The 18,135-nt window shown below is 47.9% G+C and overlaps 1 protein-coding gene across 1 annotated transcript; it reads left to right on the plus strand.

Moving 5' to 3' along the window:
- The first annotated feature begins 512 nt into the window (after positions 1-512).
- Positions 513-17,958, plus strand: DLST (dihydrolipoamide S-succinyltransferase). Its single transcript, XM_082283748.1, has 15 exons — positions 513-659; positions 5,048-5,081; positions 6,390-6,438; positions 7,429-7,484; positions 7,845-7,919; positions 8,320-8,375; positions 9,074-9,185; positions 9,680-9,838; positions 10,120-10,205; positions 10,877-10,974; positions 12,837-12,967; positions 13,526-13,599; positions 14,429-14,512; positions 15,045-15,212; positions 15,678-17,958. The coding sequence occupies exons 1-15, from the start codon at positions 591-593 to the stop codon at positions 15,810-15,812; spliced, it is 1,386 nt and encodes a 461-aa protein (XP_082139874.1). The 5' UTR covers positions 513-590; the 3' UTR covers positions 15,813-17,958.
- The last annotated feature ends 177 nt before the right edge of the window (positions 17,959-18,135 follow it).

Raw genomic sequence — 18,135 nt, forward strand, 5'->3', positions numbered from 1 at the left:
GAGATGACCTCATTGCCCATTTCTAACCATGCAACATCCCACTGGGTGATGCTTGCGGCAATATCATTCCACACGAGCTCAGCCGCACGGTTTGCCAAGGCAAGCAGGAAAACCATGGGTACAGCTGCCCTGCAGCAACCTGGGGCTGCTTCAAAGACGAGCGTCATGAAACGGCACTCTTTGTAATACATAGGGTTATTCATTACACATATACATATATTATTACGTATAATAACATCTATATATACAGATGCATGTGTTTATATAAATATATGTAACACATAGATATTTTATATGTGTGTAATCCATACATAAAAATATGTAACATAACATATAACATATTATATTATGTAGAATGTGATCACACATGTATTATTACATGTACGGTACTACACAGGAATATTACTAGTAGCCCCGCGTCCCCGGCCTGCCCTGCCCCACAGCCCCGCCCCCCGCTGGCGATGGTCCCGCCCCCGGCTGCTCCCCTCGTTCTGAGGAGGTTGGTCCGGCCCCGCGCGCTTCCGGCTCGCGCTGGGCCTGGTTCCGGTGTCCGCCCTGCGGCCCCTCCCGCCGCCGCCGCCGCCGCCGCGATGGTGCCGCTGTGGCGGTCCCGCTGCCTCGGCCGCGCGCTGGGCCGCTCGCTGCGCGCCCTCCGACAGGTACGGCCCGCGGGCACCGGCCGCGGGGAGTGGGGCAGCGAGGGAGAGCGGCGGCTGGGCGGGCGAGGTCGGCGGCGCCAAGGGCACCGGGACGCGTCCCCTGCTGCCCGGCGCTCGGCACCGCCGCCCCGGGGACGCGGCAGAGCCGGGCACAGGGAGGGGCGGCGAGGCTGCCCCCCAGCAAGGGCCGCGGTGAGCGCGGCGCTGCCCCTTCCCAGCGGGTGCCGCTGCCCCGCTGCCGCCCGGCCCGGCCCGGCCAGGCCCGGCGGGAAGGGCGGCGGCGCAGCGGCACCGGGCAGCGCTGAGCGGCGGGAAGGGCTTCCGAGCGCCGCCGCTCTCGGGCTCCGCTGTCCCCGCCTGTCAGTGGCTGTAGCGTTTGGGGCCCTCGCTGTTGGCAGCCACCGGCTGCGCTGGCAGAGACCCCCACGGCCGGGGTGCGCCCGGTGCAGGAACGGCAGCAAACCGGTATCTGGTTTGTTGTTTGAATTCTGTGGTCGCTTTTCAGGGCAGTCATTGAACCGCTGCAAACGGCGGTAACCTCTGCTGGCTGCAGCGTGGGCTGACAGAGCCCAATAGCTACTTAACCCTGGGGCTGCCCTTGGCCAGTTGGGTCCTGTCGTTCAGTGACTGCTGGACACATCTTCCATTTAAATTGCAAACATGCACAGCTTCATGTGCACACACATATATGTGCATACCGACAGGATGAGAAAGATCAGTTCTCTTCCAGTGACCAGCTGGAGCCTTAGAGCATGAGACTTGATTTTAGACATCTGTAAATGTAGGCAAGCAAGTGTTGACAACTGATTGTAAGGTAGTGACAAGTTTGTGTTTATAAATACATGTGTATACATGTAAAACTGCATTATGAACAACTTACAAGTAACTGTATAGTTACAGTGTGCTATACATATATGTAGAGACAAATTGATTATAATGCAGTTTAAACAAGCTTATTAAAATGGCATTTTAGCAATATTTACACTTTGTCAGCTCTTAGTGGTGCTGTGTAATTGTACAGACCAGGGAGATGTCAGATGGAGTATTCAGACCTTTTACAAAACTAGTCTGAAAATCAGGAGGTTTTAGGTTGAATGCTAGTTAACCTGTTAGATGTACTGGAAAAGTTGTAGTAGTAGTTTGATTTCCATTTGAGCAGCAATATGGGAAGTAAATTTTGATTGTGGTGTACTACATGCTTTTTGGAGAGACAGAAAGAAATTTCAGAACTTGGCAAACCTCTGATGGCAGAAGTGGGAACAGTAGACATGTACAAAATTCAGAAGTGGAGGATTGAATGGGAGAAGAGTGGAGTCAATGAGGGTGAGGAAGGTTTGACTGCCTATAAAAGAAGAAAAGGTCCTGAATTCATACCTCAAGGAGAAACCATGAATGTGCATCAATAGCCTGTAGCATGTAAGACTCAAGGCAGGGGCAGACAGACACTTAAGGATGACATGAAGAAGTCCAGAGAAGAGCTAGTCTGGGAAAGATTGGTTTGGTCAGGAGCTGCATGCAATGCTTTGAGAATCAAATCCTTCTGTTTATCTGGGGAGGAGTTCGTAAAGAACTTTTTTCCTCTCTGTTTGATCCTCCCCTCATGCTGGAGGAGTTTTCATCCTGTTGTCTTAGTAACAGTATCCTTCACCACTCAGCATTGTTATCTCCATCCCATCTTGGCATCTGCCCTCCCATGCTATATATAATTGTGTTGATATCCATGAAAGCCACGCAGTGGGGTTTTTGTGTGTAGCAGTGGTTTGTGCTCATCCTTGTCGAAGCAGCAGGTCCTTTGCTTTGAAGAAGCTATGGCTGGAGAACCATTTGCTGCTTTGCCTGTTGTTGGAGCTGCACAGCACTGGCCTTCTGGTTTGCCTCTGTTGAAACGAGCTGCACTGTCAAGTTCATCAGATTCTGTACCTGAACTGGTCCCTCACTGCTGGTATACAGACTGTTCCTTAGTTAATGTAGTCCATCATTTATTTCAGTGCGTAGTGGCCTGCTGGAAGGTGATGGCTCCTTGAAAGGTGTGGCCTGGGGCGGTGTGTGCCCGGGTCACTTTGACGTAATAACAGTTAGAAATACGATTCTGAGAAGTCACGTGAAACGAGAGGGAAAAATTAATCACTTGGTACATGAGTCACTGGCTAATTAGACCAAGATTTCTTTCCCCACTTTTTAAAGTGGCCCAAAGTGCTAATGCCAGGTAGCAAAACCAAAATAACTTCCGTTCTTGCTGAAAAAGTCCCAATGGAAGGCAGAGGGCAGATTTAGCCCGGTGCTCCAGAAACGGGTGCAGTCAGAATGATTCCTTCAGGGAAAAAATGGAACAGGAAGTAGCCCTGTCATGTGTCTCCTGAAGCTGCATGTCCGTCTCTGAGGTACTGTGGTTAAGGGAGAGACACACAACAGTTCTGCAGAATATCTCAATATCTTTTAGCAGTGGCTTCCTCCTCACTTTAAGCTCTTTCCCTAATTTCTTAACCTAAAAGATGAAGAGTAGAGTGATAGCAATTTTTCCCTTAATTTGCTGCGGTTGTAGAACACAGACTTGCCACCACTGATGGAAGAGAGCTGCAGATGTGTTTTCTCACAGTGATTTATTTTAGGACAGGCCTTCTGAACTTTTTGTTTGTTTGTTTTAACTCCACGGTAAACTGGTCCTGGGCAAATAAAATTGTCTGGTTTTGCTTCAGTCTGAGGCTGTTCCTTTCTTAATAATTTATTGTCTGGCATGCTAGGAAAGCCTTTAACCACTTTTTTAATAAAGCACCAGGGAAAACATTAATGGGTAGAGAGGAACTCAAGTCACTTGATACTCTATTTGTGATTGACCCCATGTTATCTGGGACACTACAGAAGGTGAGAAAAATATGATCAGTACAGAGTGCTGAGGATTGTGGTGCTCTAGACAGCTGACCCAGTGGAGTTAAGTTGGCGTTTGTCTTACTGATCCTGGCTTAGAGCTGGCTCTTCACAAACCAGGTCTGAATTAGCAGGGGCCAGTGCTGCACCAGGATTAGGCATTGTAGCATTCAAGATGACTCTACAAAGTCTGCACAGTACTTCCTGCTTCCCCTTACCCAGCCAGACTTGGGGCAGGGGTTCCAGCAGGCCCTGCCTGAAGCTGGTTTTGCAGGACTGTTGGTTCAGGATCGTTGATCCCTGCAGTGAAATGGCAAGCAGGGTAGCTGCATGGTGTTGTACTGGAGCTTAGCAGTAAGTCAGACTGGCTGCCTGCATCCCTGGCACAGTTAATCATAACCCTGTTGAATTGTCCCATGGTCATTGAGTTGACTCTATGTTGTTATCCAAGAAGCCAAATCCATTTATACTTGGATAATTAAACCACCAAGGGCTTGATTCCAGGCCTATTAGTAGTTTTGATACAAAGTGTTCATTGAACGTGTTTTTGTATGCTACAGCACTCAGTCCTGTAGGAGGTGTGCCAAGCTTAAATATATTGTCGGTCCTTGGTATCTGTGTTGTCTTGCCACACAGCTCCTCAAATTATTTTGATATTTAATGTCAGTTATATCCCATCCTGCTTGCTTTGCTGAAGCTGAAATCAGGGCTTGTATACAAACTTCACATGCTGATGGTGTGAAGGAAATCTTAACTTTTACATTAGCTGCTGGATAAGGGTGCTTTGAGCTCTTGAGCTGCTGTTGTTCCAAGCCAGTCGTGGTTACTACTACTTTTAAAGAGTTCTTAACGTCTTCTGTCCTGCAGGTTTGATGTGAGAGAAATATGTAGTAACAGTAGGGGAAGTAATTAGAATATCTTGAAATGTCTTCTGCTTTTTGAGCACTGTTATGCTGAGCTAGGAGTGCAGTCAATGATTACACAAGCATGAAGTGAAACATCGAAGAATGTGGAATTCCTGGCTTACTGACAGCAGTAGAAATTTTGCCATTGAGAGGAACTCTGGCCTTCTGGAGTTCAAAGGCCCCATAGCTTTAGAAAAAAATTTTAAAAACTCTAGATGCTGCATTCATGACTGTAGGAGTAAACATCATGGGATGTTTTTTCATCATATCCGGTAGCTACCCTTCACCTTCTCATTCATAGCAAATTTTATTGGAAATCCGTTCCTTCTTAAAGAGGAAAATGTGCATGAGAAGGTCAAAACTGCTGGAGCCAGAACTGAAAAACAAAAGCATCAAATTTAACATCACTGCATCGTAAAGCACCCTGGGAGGAGACAAAGGAAAGAGAAGGACATAGGTGCTCTCCTGCTTTAGCACAGTGGGGAAGTGCCATGCCTGCAGACTGGAGCATGGAAATGGTGGGTCCTGTGTCTGATTCAGATCTCAGGGAAGAAACAAAGTCCTTCTAGGATGGATTTGTCGTCTTGCAATACTGATACATCCTCTTCTCTCTGACAGGGGAGCTGTACTCTGGCAAGATGCCCTTTGTCTGGTGAGTCTTACACTTTATTTCATTTCAGACAACCTAGAAAGAACAGAGCTGATGATGGAGGTTTGTAATAGGTCTGATTGGGGTTTATTTCTGTCAGTCATGTTATGAAGAACAATGCAATGAGCTAAGTTTCCATGGGAGTGCCTCGCTTGCCTGATGTACATGCTGCTTGATCCATTTGGCTCTGGTGAAGATTTCACAGCAGCAGCACAATGTATTTCAAGCATTGCAGTGCTTGAAGCACATGCTGTTGCAGAGCCCTAGCTCTCTAATAAACTCTTTTGAAAATGATGGGTGAATATTAGGTAACATGTCAAATCTAGTGTGCCTGTGAACTCCACTTCAGTGTTTAAACTGTTTTTCCTTAGAGTTCTGTTTCTCCTAGCTGTACTGTGTTTATATAGCATTATTTCACTCACTTCTGATTCCACTTTGAGAAACCAGTTAAATCTGCTTATCTCTTGGTTTCTAGAGTTCCAATATAAACTCTTTAGTAGGGGATGGTGTAGAAATTGTATTGCTTTTTTAAAAAATCAAGTGAGGAAATGGTTCTTCCCTCTGCCATTGTGTAACTGAGATAATTGTTTTCTCCAGTTACTACGCCGACTCTCTTTAAGATCAGTCTGGAAAACTGCTCAGTACCCTGTAAGAGACAAAGGAGTTCAGTTCGTAATAAAAATTGCAGTGTCAGGGCATATGAGCAGCGTGGGAAGGGGACAGTGGGGTATGTGAAACTGGAAAGCTGTGCAAGTATTTCCCTGTTGTGAGTTTTGGAAAACAATTTCTCTGGACAGGGAATGGGCAGAGAAGAGTGGTGATGGTGGCTCATTACTCTGCCCTACACCCTCTTTTCAGTCTTTTTTTCCTCCTTAGCTGTCTCTGCGACTGTGAGGCTTCCTGGGGGTGCCCCTTACAGGGCTGATACCTTGCTCCTACCCTTTGTATGGGTGTGAGTAACTCAGCAGTCCTGGAGGTGGTTCCTCATAGCTCTTTTCTGGTTTTGCTCTGAATGGGGTAGCTGCTGCTTTGTTTGCCCTTTTCAAAGTTATCCTTATTAGCTTTGTTGCCAAGCTATAACTGTTTTTCCCATCCCTGTAAATCTGGATGAAGACAAGACCACTGTTCTTGGCAAGCTCTGGGCAGGTTTGATGGCAGTCACGTGTCTCTGCATGGATGTATTCCCCAGTTGGTCCCAAACTTCTTTCAGGGTGGGCAGTGGTGTCCTCTGCCTTCTTTTATCTGATGGGGATACTTGAGGGCTGGACAGCTGGATAGTATTCCTGTGGGTAACTCCTTTCTCATTCACAGGGATGTCTGGGAGCCAAGGACTGGCTTACACAAACAGCAGGAAGCTTGTGTAAGTATCCCCAGGAAAACTGTCATGTGGGGAGACTGGGGCTCCTCTAGCCATTATAAGATTTGAGGTCTGAGAAACAGAACGTGGTTGGCTGTCATGAAATCCTTGTGCACATCATAGGAGCGTGGAGCTAGCCCTAACAAAATCTAGAAAACAAGCTTTGCAATCAGATACTGAGGCAGGGAAGGGAGGAGAATGAGGAAACTAGCGATAAATGGATCTCTACTCTTTGATTATCTGACTAGAGGTGTTGTTTGCTCTATGATGGTATCCTGGTAGGTTTTCTGTCAGGAGAAGTGGGGTCGTTCGCAGAGCTGTTGTTCGGGGTTTGCATTACTGAGATGATCTTATAAAAAATATTTGGGGAAATAACCCTAAGAGTACATACATAAAAGCGTGAAATACCGGTCTGTTTGTACAAAGTAGCCTGTGCTAGAGGAAATGCTAAAGCACGTTTGTTTTGGTTTTCCAAATGTGATGTCAGTAGATACAAAAATCATCCTTTGGAATGCTTGGCATTGCTAGCTCCCTGTGAAGAAACATGGTGGAGGGAAATAGGTGGGTTTTGGATGCGTTGCCATAGGCAATTTATGATGCTTTTCTAATTTTTTTTTTGGGCAATCTAACAACTTCTGTAGAGATGACAGTCCTAATCTGGAGGTAAAAAAATGGTTACTGCACTAGTCTTGGACATTATGTGGGCTGGCCAGGTCACCCTTTAATTAGTATTTAAACCATGAAGGTTCTCTTGGGTTGCCTGTCTAAATTAAAATTCCATACATGTCAGTTCTCACTGAATTTCTGAGAGCACTAGTGATGGTAGGATGTAATGTTTCCTTTCTTACTGGGTTGTTGCAGCTTGAACAGTAAGTAGGAGTCCTTTGGAGCAAATACATCAGAACAGCCAAGCAGCCTTTCACATCAGAGCTTGGTGCTGGCAGCCTGCAGAGGAATGTTCTTCTGTGTTCATACTTTTCTCTCTTTCTGCAGAGTAAATAGCTCCAGTGTCTTCACTGTCCGCTACTTCAGAACCACTGCGGTCCATAGTAAGTAAAAAGTCAGGAATTAGTGTGATGCTTCTTTTGCTACCTCTTGCTGTCCTGCCAACAGCCCAAGCTACCTTCTGTCCTTGGTCAAGGCTCACTGCTGTCCTGCCTGCATGGGTGACTCAGGGTTTATATCCCCAGGGCCCTAAAGATTTTGTCTGGCATTCGTGTCACAATGTGGCTTTCAGTCAAATGTGAATTTCTCTGGTGTTTAAATGTTGATCAGTGTTGAAGCAAGGAGACGGATAGCAATTGATGTCTGATGGCCTACCCCCTTTAGCAGAGTTGTGATAACAAGAATGAAGCAATGAAGAAATTTTTAGCTCTAAATGCAGTCAAGTCTGTTTGTCTCTCTCACAGGGGATGACGTGGTTACGGTGAACACACCAGCCTTTGCAGAGTCAGTCACAGAAGGAGATGTCAGGTGGGAGAAAGGTAAGCAATTGCCTCTTCCCTGAAATTCTTATCACTTACTGCTGTGTTGGACACCTTGGGGGTGCATTGCAGTTCACTGGCTGACATCCTGCTCTGTGCCTTGCAGTCTGTGACAAATGAGGCATTTAATTGCAGCTCTCCTAAGGGGTAAGGATTGCAGTTACTGCCTCATCACCTCTCTGTCAGGGGTGATTGTGATGTTGGATGAAGGAAGATACCTAAGCTGGAATCAGACTCTTAACTGTGCAGTAGATTGTTTGAGCTAGTCTTTTCTTTGTGGAGAAGTTGTGGAGAACTGGGGTGATAAAGTTATGGGTTAGTGTGGGAAGCTGCTGTGGGTAAAGAGGGGAGGCCAGAGCACACCTGCCTCCTCACAGTGGTCTTCGTATCTGTTATTCAGCTGTTGGAGACACAGTGGCAGAAGATGAAGTGGTGTGTGAGATTGAAACAGACAAGGTAGGAGTTTTTGGACCAAAACCTTTTCTAATTCTGTAGCAGGTACCCTGTATGGCTTCTCTCCTGCTAAGAGCTGCTAGAGCCTGCAGGGCCCTGACTGTGTCTCCTGCTCTCTTCATGGAGAAAAGCTTTTCTCATCTAGTATGAAAACTTGCTGTGCCTTAAGTGAGAATTCTTGATAACCCTTACTCATCCATTTGATTAATCATCACTGGTGTTGATGTTTGTTGGAGTTGTAATTCTACTTCTCCTTCCAATCTGAGTGCTCTAAGTTTTGAAACCTATTTGCATTTAAACAAAGGAGAAATCTGCAAGCCATAGGTTGTCTTCAAATTGTTTTAAATTTAGGCTTTAAGTTTATCCACCCCTTAAAGTACTCTTAAGCCTTGAAGCTCTTGCTGAATTCTCTGCCAAGTTCTGTTTTCAGCCTTGCTGTCAGGAAGATGCTGGCAGTGGGTCAGTACCCTTGACTGTACCCTGGAGATCAGGCTATACGTTCCGCTGCCAGCATCTCCTAAAACTTCTAACTATTGGCACAAAATCCCGGTGGAGGGTGTGAAAGCTGGTGCAAATAGTGTGAGACATAGCTGCTGTCTGTGCCAAATACAATGTGTGTCTGCACATATTGGCATCTTCTCTTGGGCACTTGTTCTCCAACCAGTGTTTGGGAAAATTTCACTGATGTTCTTTTTTTTCAGACATCAGTGCAAGTTCCAGCCCCAGCAGCTGGTGTGATTGAAGCCCTTCTGGTACCCGATGGTGGCAAAGTGGAAGGGGGGACACCTCTATTCAAACTCAGGAAAACTGGAGGTAAGTCAGGCATGTGTAACTTGCATAGGCCTTTGTGTTTCCACCAGTTTTTTCTGCAGATGAAAGCAAAGCATTTAGAGGGATCCTGAGAGAGGTTAAATAATTCCTCCATCTGCTTCTGTAACTGGAAGAAAATACTCCTATTCTGTTGTCCATTAGAAAAGTATAATTTTAGTCCTTCTGAGGGGGATCTTCTCTTTTGTTCCCTCTGGAGGAGATTGAGCTCTTAGCTGTAACTAGTTGAGAATTCCCCTAACTCCCTTCTGTGCCCGCATCTCTGTAGCATCCTGTCTCCTGCTCAAGTGAGGTCAAGGGTGTCAATGAGTAGAACACTTTCGCAATGACTTTCTCTTGTGGTGACTTCAGTCAGCTCAGTAGTGCTGAGCACATAAAGGCACTCTGCCTGAGGGTTTACTTTTGTTAGGTTGGTTGGATTCACAGATCTCTGCCAGTGGAAGCTGGTGCCCTTACCATGGTTCTTCCTTTTCTTTCAGCTGCTCCTGCCAAGGCTAAACCAGCAGCAGCCCCTCCTCCTCCTGCAGCCCCTGAACCTGTAGCTGCACCTGCTCCTCCCCCCCCCGCTGCAGCAGCAATTCCCACTACAATGCCACCAGTGCCGCCTGTGTCAACTCAGCCCATTGACAGTAAACCAGGTGAGGCAACAGCCATTTGTTCCTGTTCTCGAGCCTCTCTTCTTTGGGGGAGAGTGTGTAAAATTAAAGACAGCAAATAGAGGCATTTGTGGTGAAGGCCTCCCGCAGTATTGCCCTGCATGCTCTAGACTGGATTGCTCAGCTATGCCTGGAACGTTCCCAGCCTAATTCAAGGCTGTTGCCACACTGTGTTGCTTAAGCAAGAAGCTCAAATGTGCTTTCTACCTCAGGGCTTTTTCTACCTGGCTTCCGTTTTTGACTGATGTGTTTTTCACCCTCAGTGTCTGCTGTGAAGCCGGCTGCAGCCCCAGCGGCAGCCCCTCCTGGGGAGGCAGTGCCCACCAAAGGTGCCAGATCAGAGCATAGGGTAAGCTGTGGGAACAGGGCCTTGCCAGCACTTCTTTGGCTAGGTGATAATCTGTTCTGGCATAAGCCTTGAGTTTTCCGGATGTGTCCATATCTACCTGTGCACACCCAGCTCAGTAGAGCGGTGACAGATGGGAAAATTCTCTACATGAGGGAACCACTAATGAGTGGTGTAGAGGAAGAGCTTGGACCAATCTGGCATAGGTCTTTTCTAGGCAAAAGTCTTGTCTTGAGCTCCGCTGACTGAGGACAGAAGGACTCAGTGTGGTCCACTTGGTCTGTCCACAAGCCCTCAGCAAAGGGTTGAGGCTGCTGAAGCTGCCATGTGCATTCTTAAGAGAGCATGGTTGAGCAACCTGCTTTTTTAGCAGTCTTGCTCTTCTCATGTTAGCCACATGGAAAGCTATGCATGCTTGGAGGTCTTGAGGAATGTAGAGGTCAGAAGTAGCTATACTGTGATGCATTTCAGCACTGCTTTTCAAGTGCATGTTGAGCTGAGCAGTGAAATAAACTCCTCAGTCCATCATGCTCCTTACCTGGAGTGAAAACCTTGGCCCTAGGCATCTGTTAGTAGTCAGTCAGATGGCAAGAGAAGGGCCTTTTGAGTTTCTTGTGCATTTTGCCCTTGGATGAGCTTGAGGCAGCTTCTGCTTATACCTTTTTAATTTGCAGGTGAAAATGAATAGGATGCGTCAGCGTATTGCTCAGCGGCTGAAAGAGGCTCAGAATACTTGTGCCATGCTGACTACTTTCAATGAGATTGATATGAGGTGAGGAGCAAACCTCTTTTTCCCTGTATGAGTAGAAACAGGTGAAGACAGTCACCTTTAAACAGCAGTCAAAACCTTGCAGGTTCTCTTTGGAGAGATTGGCAACTTGTCTTTTAGGACCTCTTTCTTAGGTGTGTACCACAGTCTGCGCAGCTTCTTCAGGACCATGTTGGTGTTGTGGTATGAGGGGATACATAGCTTCCTAATGGCCCATCATTCCTTGGGAGTCATCTGCTACTTGTAATAGGGGTAGTCTCTGGTTCCTTTTCTGTGGGCTTTTTGGTGGGAGACTGGTAAATGTTGAGCAGAAGACCAGGAGGGGTTAGTATCACTTGCATATAGTGGCTGTTAGAAGACAGCAAGATGTAGCATCTGCTTTCTGCCACTCCACCAGGTTACTGCTTTTGGAGGTATTTAAGTTCCAGTAAGTTGGCCAGGGCTCATCAGCCTTTCAGGTGAGCATTGCATAGGTGTGAGGCCTTTGCTGTCAGATGGTACAGCTTTCCAGAGACAGAGTAGCACCCTTCCCCATCCCCTCAAGCAGGTGGGGGGCTCCTGACTCAAGTGCTTGCGTGGACTGAGCACACTAATGTATTTGGAGGGCGGGCAGCTTATGTTACAGTGCATTAAGGGGAAATTGTGCCCAAATCAAATTGCCTTGTGAAATCCTATGCTACTCCTTAAGACAAAACATGTAAATATTTGGGTCTCAGAACAATAAGTCTGGCAAAATAGTCTTGATTGGAGGGAAGTGCTGCAGCTTTATCTCCTCTCAGAGGCTCACTGAGGTGTCGCTTTACGCCAGCCTGGGGCTCTCATTGCATCTGTTAATGTGGTTTGGATTGATTACTGTGAAGTTGATTCGTGAAGACCTGTGCTGGGGCCTCCTGCTTCCCATGGGGGTCAGTGTCTGAAAGGAGGAGGCTATAATGAGCCAGTTCCATAGCAAGCTGCATCCTCATTGCTGCGGTCCTTGTGTCTTGGGAGGCACTAATGTCTTTGGGCGGTAATCCTAACCCTAAACAAGGTTAGGCACAGGAAAACAAACACTCTAAACCATGGAAAACCCTGCTCCTTGGTGAAACTGTCTCTTCAAAGACTCAAGGTCTCTGAAGGGGGAAGGGATGAACCATGCGATTCCACAGCATCTGGTGTTAGCCTGGAATAGGCAGCACTTGCAGCCACAGGTTGGTTGATGTTTTGTAAATGGCCTCAATTTTGATTAATAGAAGCAGTGGGGAAACATGATGTGTCTGCTTAAGGGCTGTGGGTGGACTGGCACCCAGTACTGTAGCACCTGGGAAAATTCTTTTCATATTCACTCAACTCCCACAGCCAGAGAGTTGGGTACAGAGGTGATGGTGTGCTGCCTGGTGCTGAACTTGCAGAGTGATTGAGGTATTTTCCTTTGATCACTTTGATTTCCTTTCCTGCATGTTTTCTGCTGTTGGTATTTCCCAGTTTTTCACCCTTTTATGTCAGCCCAGCCACACCTGTATTTGCTGTCTGTGGTGCCATGCTGGTATGAGCCCTGGTGTCTCCAGAGGATAGGTGGCAACATCAGGCTTAAACAGGAAATATGCCATGCCCCATCTTGCTTCTGTGCCTGGCAGTGTGGGCCATGCAGGTTTACCCTGTCCTGTGGAATTCGTGGTCCAGGACCAGTTTCTGTTTGATCCTGTGGCAGGAACCTTAGAGCCATGTTCAGTACCTATGATATGCGAAGGGTTTTTCAGCATACTGGAGGTTGCCCACTTGGTGGAGTAGATTTGTATCCTTGGGCTGTTACAAATCTGTTACAGAGTGGGGGAACAGTGTTTTCTTGGACTCCCTGTTTGCCAGTGTTACTCTATGTTTTGCAGCAACATTCGGGAGATGAGAACTGTACACAAGGATACCTTCCTGAAAAAGCACAACCTGAAGCTAGGTTTCATGTCAGCCTTTGTGAAAGCTGCAGCCTTTGCTCTGCAGGACCAGCCTGTTGTGAATGCAGGTGAGTGGGGACCCTTGCTGATGACTTGCATGTCTAGGGAATGTGGCAGAATGTGGGAAAGTAAATGGCCAAGTCCATGGCAGGAGTAGTAGCTTGGAGAAGCAAGACAAATACACAGGAAAAAGGGGGACAGTCCTGCATGCTGCAGCTGATTTTGCTAAAGCCACTTACGTAGGTAGAGGACAGCTTGCCAAGAGGTACTCTAAGGGTGACCAGGAGTGGGGCTGGGGCCATGCATAGACAGCCTGCAGAGGGCAGAGCCCGCTGTTTGGTGTACAGGTGGTGTACGGCTGTAGGCACAGTGCAGTTCCTGGGGGTGTCAGAGGTGCTTGCTGAAATCCAGAGGAGCAGAATAACCAAGGGGAGAATAACTGCGGGGGACTAAGCTGTGTGGACTGTTCCCTTTCTGTCTGTCCTGGTGCTTCTCCCACAGGTACAGCAACAGCTCCTTCTCTGGAGTTAGTTAAAGCTAGACATGAGCAAGTTTTTACGATTTGTAGCCTGCCAAACCCTCGATCCTAGGTTCTGCATATGTAACACAAGGTTTTCTCTTTCTAGTGATTGATGACACGACCAAAGAGATTGTGTACAGGGACTATGTGGACATCAGTGTTGCTGTAGCAACTCCCCGGGTAGGTACCTTGGATGCTTTGTCCGTGCTTCCTGCAGCCTTTGGTATGGGATGGTCATACACTTTGAGCCAACTCAGCTTTGTGCTGTGGTGCAGCAGAAATTAACTGATAAGACTTACTATATAAATGAGACATCTGATACATTATGGACTGCTGAGATGGGTTTTGAGAGAAGATGGAGGACAGAGAATATTCTGCCACTATATTCATCTTGATAAGAGATGTGGTAACAGGGTCAATATAGATCTCAGTTGTTAATCAGTCGGGCCAAATTAGGGAAACCCTCTTTTGTCATGACATAGGTAGTAAAGGCTTTGAACGTCCTGTCCTTTGGCTAACTTCGCTGTGCTGTTCCACAGACATCTTTCTGTCCAGGGAGAGTGTGGGATGGAGTTACAGATGTTGAATTAGTGAGTAGCCATCTTGATTAGAAGGTTCTGCTATGAGGCAGAGGTTTGACAAGGACTGAAGTTCTGTCACTGCTCCCAAAGTCTAGGGGATGCCCAGCATAAAGTGGTGAGAGAAAGAGGTGCCAGCTGAAATATCCCAGTGCGTCACCCAGGAATTAATGCGGAGCTGGATGCAGACAGACCTGGTTGATTTTATGATATAGGCTAAAAAAGGCGAAGATGATGACTCAGTTTAAGGTGTCAGCCCTTGATGTGTGTCATGTCAGGCTGCCAGGGTGTGAGGCAGCTCTGCCAACCTCTGCTGTGGGCTGAGGGGGAGGCAAGAACTCTCCAGGGCTGTGTCCAGGTTCCTGCCCCATGACAGCTATCTGTGTGTCACTGCACTGAATTTACTATTCATGGACTTTGCTTCTCCCCAGGGTCTGGTGGTCCCTGTGGTTAGGAATGTAGAAAACATGAACTTTGCTGACATAGAGCGTGCTATCTACGAGTTGGGGGAGAAGGTAAGGAAAGTTTTCTGAAGAGGGTTGGGAGGAATGGAAAGAATTGGGAGTGCTGGATCGGCATGTATTGATTTGGTCTCTCTGTGTCATCATCTCTGACCTCTAACACACTGAGTTGTGCTGTGGGGAGTGATCCAGTTATATGTCTGGCTGTGCCTCTGCCTTCTAGGACAGCTCTACTTGTTGCCTTTCCAGAAGACTGCAGTCTATGCATTAGTGATGTTGTGAGTCTTCACCTTTGTCTTTAGAGGCCAAGGCTGAACTGCCCTGATGTAGAAGTCCCTGTGTCTGTCTCCTGCAAAAGCATGAGTTGAGAGCCAAGGCGAAGAGAATCCTTCCCCAAAGCCACTACATGTTCAGCTCTAAAGACAGGATGCATTTTCGAGCAATTTGTGCTGATTTTCAGCTGAGCAAATCAATAAGCAAAACTCTTGCAACCAGTATTTATTCCTAGAGAGAGTGAATGTCCAAACCCTTGTTCTTTGGTCTCTGTGATCTGTGTGGCTTTCTAAGACCTTACTTTTTCTTCTAGGCACGGAAGAATGAACTGGCCATTGAAGACATGGATGGTGGCACTTTCACAATCAGCAACGGTGGGGTTTTTGGGTCACTCTTTGGAACACCTATCATTAACCCACCCCAGTCTGCCATCTTAGGCATGCATGCCATCTTTGACAGGCCTGTGGCTGTGGGAGGCAAGGTAGGTGGACCTGCGCAGGGAGTTTTACTGAACAAAGGAGAGGGCTCAGCAGATTGAGGACCTTTTTCTAAGGAACTGGTGTCACTTCTAAAACGCTTTACTGTGAAGGAGGAGCAGAGACTAATGGCTATAGGGCACCTTTGCCTGGCCCTCATACTTGCCTCAGCTGTTGCAGAGGACTTTGTCCTATCTGTGTGGGGGCAAACTGGTTATAATCTGCTGAGGTGTGGGAAGGAGGAGGTTGTAGCCTTTGTGATAAGGAACAGTTCCAGGAAGGGACCTAATCTGGTGTGTGGCATGGACCCAGCCTGGGTGGGTAGGTAGATAACCTTGCCAGGCAGAACACATCCAGGAGGGCCTGAACCGTGGACTCAGGGCGGGAAAAAGCCAGGTCTTCCCTGAATTGAGAGGAGGGGATCATGCAGGCAGGAGCGCTGAGCTCACTAATCCCGTGTCCCTCCTCAGATCGAGGTGCGGCCTATGATGTACGTGGCACTGACCTACGATCACCGGCTCATCGACGGCAGAGAGGCTGTGACCTTCCTGCGCAAGATCAAGGCAGCGGTGGAGGATCCCCGCGTGCTGCTGCTCGACCTGTAGGGCAGCCACACCCCCACACAACCCACCCAGGACAGGGCCGCAGCACCAGCAGGGACAATGCAGGGCATTCAGGAACTGGCAGGAGTCATTCCAGTCTTTCTCCCTCCGCTGTGATTGGAGCTGTCCCAGAGGGAATTACGGGGATAGCTCCTACCTCCTTTCCTATTTTGTTTAATGAAGGTTTAGTATCTCACAAGAGCTGCCATGTAGTGGGCCAACCACTGAATGGCACTGCCTTTCCAGAGCCATCGGTGTGGCATCCTCTCCCTCTCAGCACCAAACTCACCTCTAGCTTGTCCTATACCACTGGAAACTGCTTGCTGCTGCTGTGCTAGGGTACCCTTCCCTGCCCCTCCATGGCGGGTTCAGCTTTATTGCCTAGCACTAAGGTTTCTGGGAGGGAGAGGAGAGGAGAGGAAAGGCTACGCTACTGTCCTGTCCATGTTTTGCTTGAAAATATTTCACACTCATCTGCCTTGCAAGGGTGGTCTGACCCTGAGGCCACTTGCAGGAAAAGTTTTGGTCAGAGCAGGGCTTGAGGTAGGTGTCATGCTTCTGGCAGCGCCCTAGTTACACTCCCTCCACAGACAGTAACACGGGGTGGCATCTCCCCTGCTTTCCCTTGGAGATTGTCTTTCACTAGCCCGGTCACTGTGGCATGAATGTTCCTGTGAGGGTGGGCAGAGCCCGTGACCTCTGTGGAGGTAGCACTTCCTGGGGACAACCCTTTCACATGGGGGTGAGAACCAGCCCCCAGCAACTCTCCTTGACTCACAGCTCACTGGCGGTGGATCTGACTGCTGGCTTCCTGCGTGCGGGGGCTTGGCCTGCTCCCAGCGGACACACAGCTGGGGGGGCCAGGCCTTTCACTGTAATGTATATCCCAGCCCACGGGTGCTGGTTTTGGGGGGAGGGGGGCAGTTCTTAATCTGATAGCGCACACACGAATTGAGGGGTGAGGGGGTTGCTAGTGCCTGCAGAGTCTATTACTCTTACCCCCTACACAGAACTTGTAACAAAAATATTTAACACAGCGGATTTTAAATGAAATAAAACTGTGCAACGACTGCAAGGTGGGGTGTGTTTGAGGGGGCCAGGACTCTGGCATCAGCAGCATCCTGTGTGCAGTTACAGGAGGCCTGTTACATGGTGGTGAGAGAAAAGAGGCAGTGGGAGCTGAGCCCATCACTGGTGGTACTAAATTGAGGCTTCTCTGCCTGTGAACACTGCTGTCCTCAAATTCTCTGCCAAAGAATTGGCTCTTCCCAGGAAAGAGGAGGTTTTTAGGGCTGGAAGTCATCCTTTTCTTGGTCTAGCAACAGAACTGTTACAGATGGTGAGGAATTCCCAGTGTTTGCTAAAGGGCATGACGGCCAAGAGGGAGACCTGGGACAGGCTCATAAAGTACAGGTATGGAGCTGGGTTGAGTTTTTACTGCTGCAACAGGGGAGAATTGTAATTCATGCAAGTGAGGAAAAGGCTGAGGGAGAAAGGAAGCAAGAACAAGGAACAGCAGAAGCTGTCTGTGGTGCTGCACATTTCCCGAAGGAGCTGTCCTTGTTGGAACAATACAAAATCATTCCTGGATCATGGCAGGGTTTTCCCGGCTCTGACATCAACTTCAGAGAATAGTTTGCTCTTCCCAGCTACGGGTGAAGAGGGCAGCCCTTTCTAATAGAAAACGATTGCACCCACAGCTGCCATGTGGATGAAAGGGAGAGCAGTTCCTAGTCCTGGTGCCTGCATTTTCCTGGCAGCTAGGGACAAAACCAGAGCACAGAGTCAGCTGTTTTGCCTGGCCCTGGCTGAGGTAGGTTAGGGGAAGAGGAAAAAACCCTTCCTTGTTCTGGGAAGGGTGGAGAGTCTAGTTCTTGCATAAATAAACCGAGTGAAAGAGAAGGTTTTGATTAAAAAATGCTGCTTTCACCCAGCCTCTATGCTGGTTTAGGATACAGAGGGTCTGCCTTGACTTTGTACATGAGCCTGGGGAAGCCTTTATTCTGTGTGAAGCTGCATTTATATGAGGCCTTTGAACCATCCAGGAAGTGAATATACAGTCAAGCTCTTGAAATTATGCAGCCTAGCAAACTGCTTTATTTAATCTGCCCTGTCAAGGCTTGCTGTAAGAGTTGTGCTTGAAACTTCATTTTGTTTGACTCTCTTGTCTGACACTATGGCGCTGAGTTGTAAGATGCCACGCTGTGGCTTTGGCCACAGGGTCCTTCCTCCTGAACCTCCCCTGAATCACAGGACTAGGAGGCTGGTGGACAGGGTTGCAAGCCTGCAGCTGGAGGATTCAGCCAGTGCAGGCTGCCATGGAGAG

This window comes from Coloeus monedula (genome assembly GCF_965178545.1).
Source record: "Coloeus monedula genome assembly, chromosome: 6".
In the NCBI taxonomy this organism is placed as follows: Eukaryota; Metazoa; Chordata; class Aves; order Passeriformes; family Corvidae; genus Coloeus; species Coloeus monedula.

What these genes read in the sequence shown, in the direction of transcription:
- DLST (XM_082283748.1), top strand. Translation starts at nt 591, where the DNA reads ATGGTGCCGCTGTGGCGGTCCCGCTGCCTCGGCCGCGCGCTGGGCCGC. An exon ending in ACAAACAGCAGGAAGCTTGT is followed by an intron (nt 6,439 to 7,428) that starts GTAAGTATCCCC and finishes CTCTTTCTGCAG; the next exon opens with AGTAAATAGCTCCAGTGTCT. An exon ending in GCCCATTGACAGTAAACCAG is followed by an intron (nt 9,839 to 10,119) that starts GTGAGGCAACAG and finishes TTTCACCCTCAG; the next exon opens with TGTCTGCTGTGAAGCCGGCT.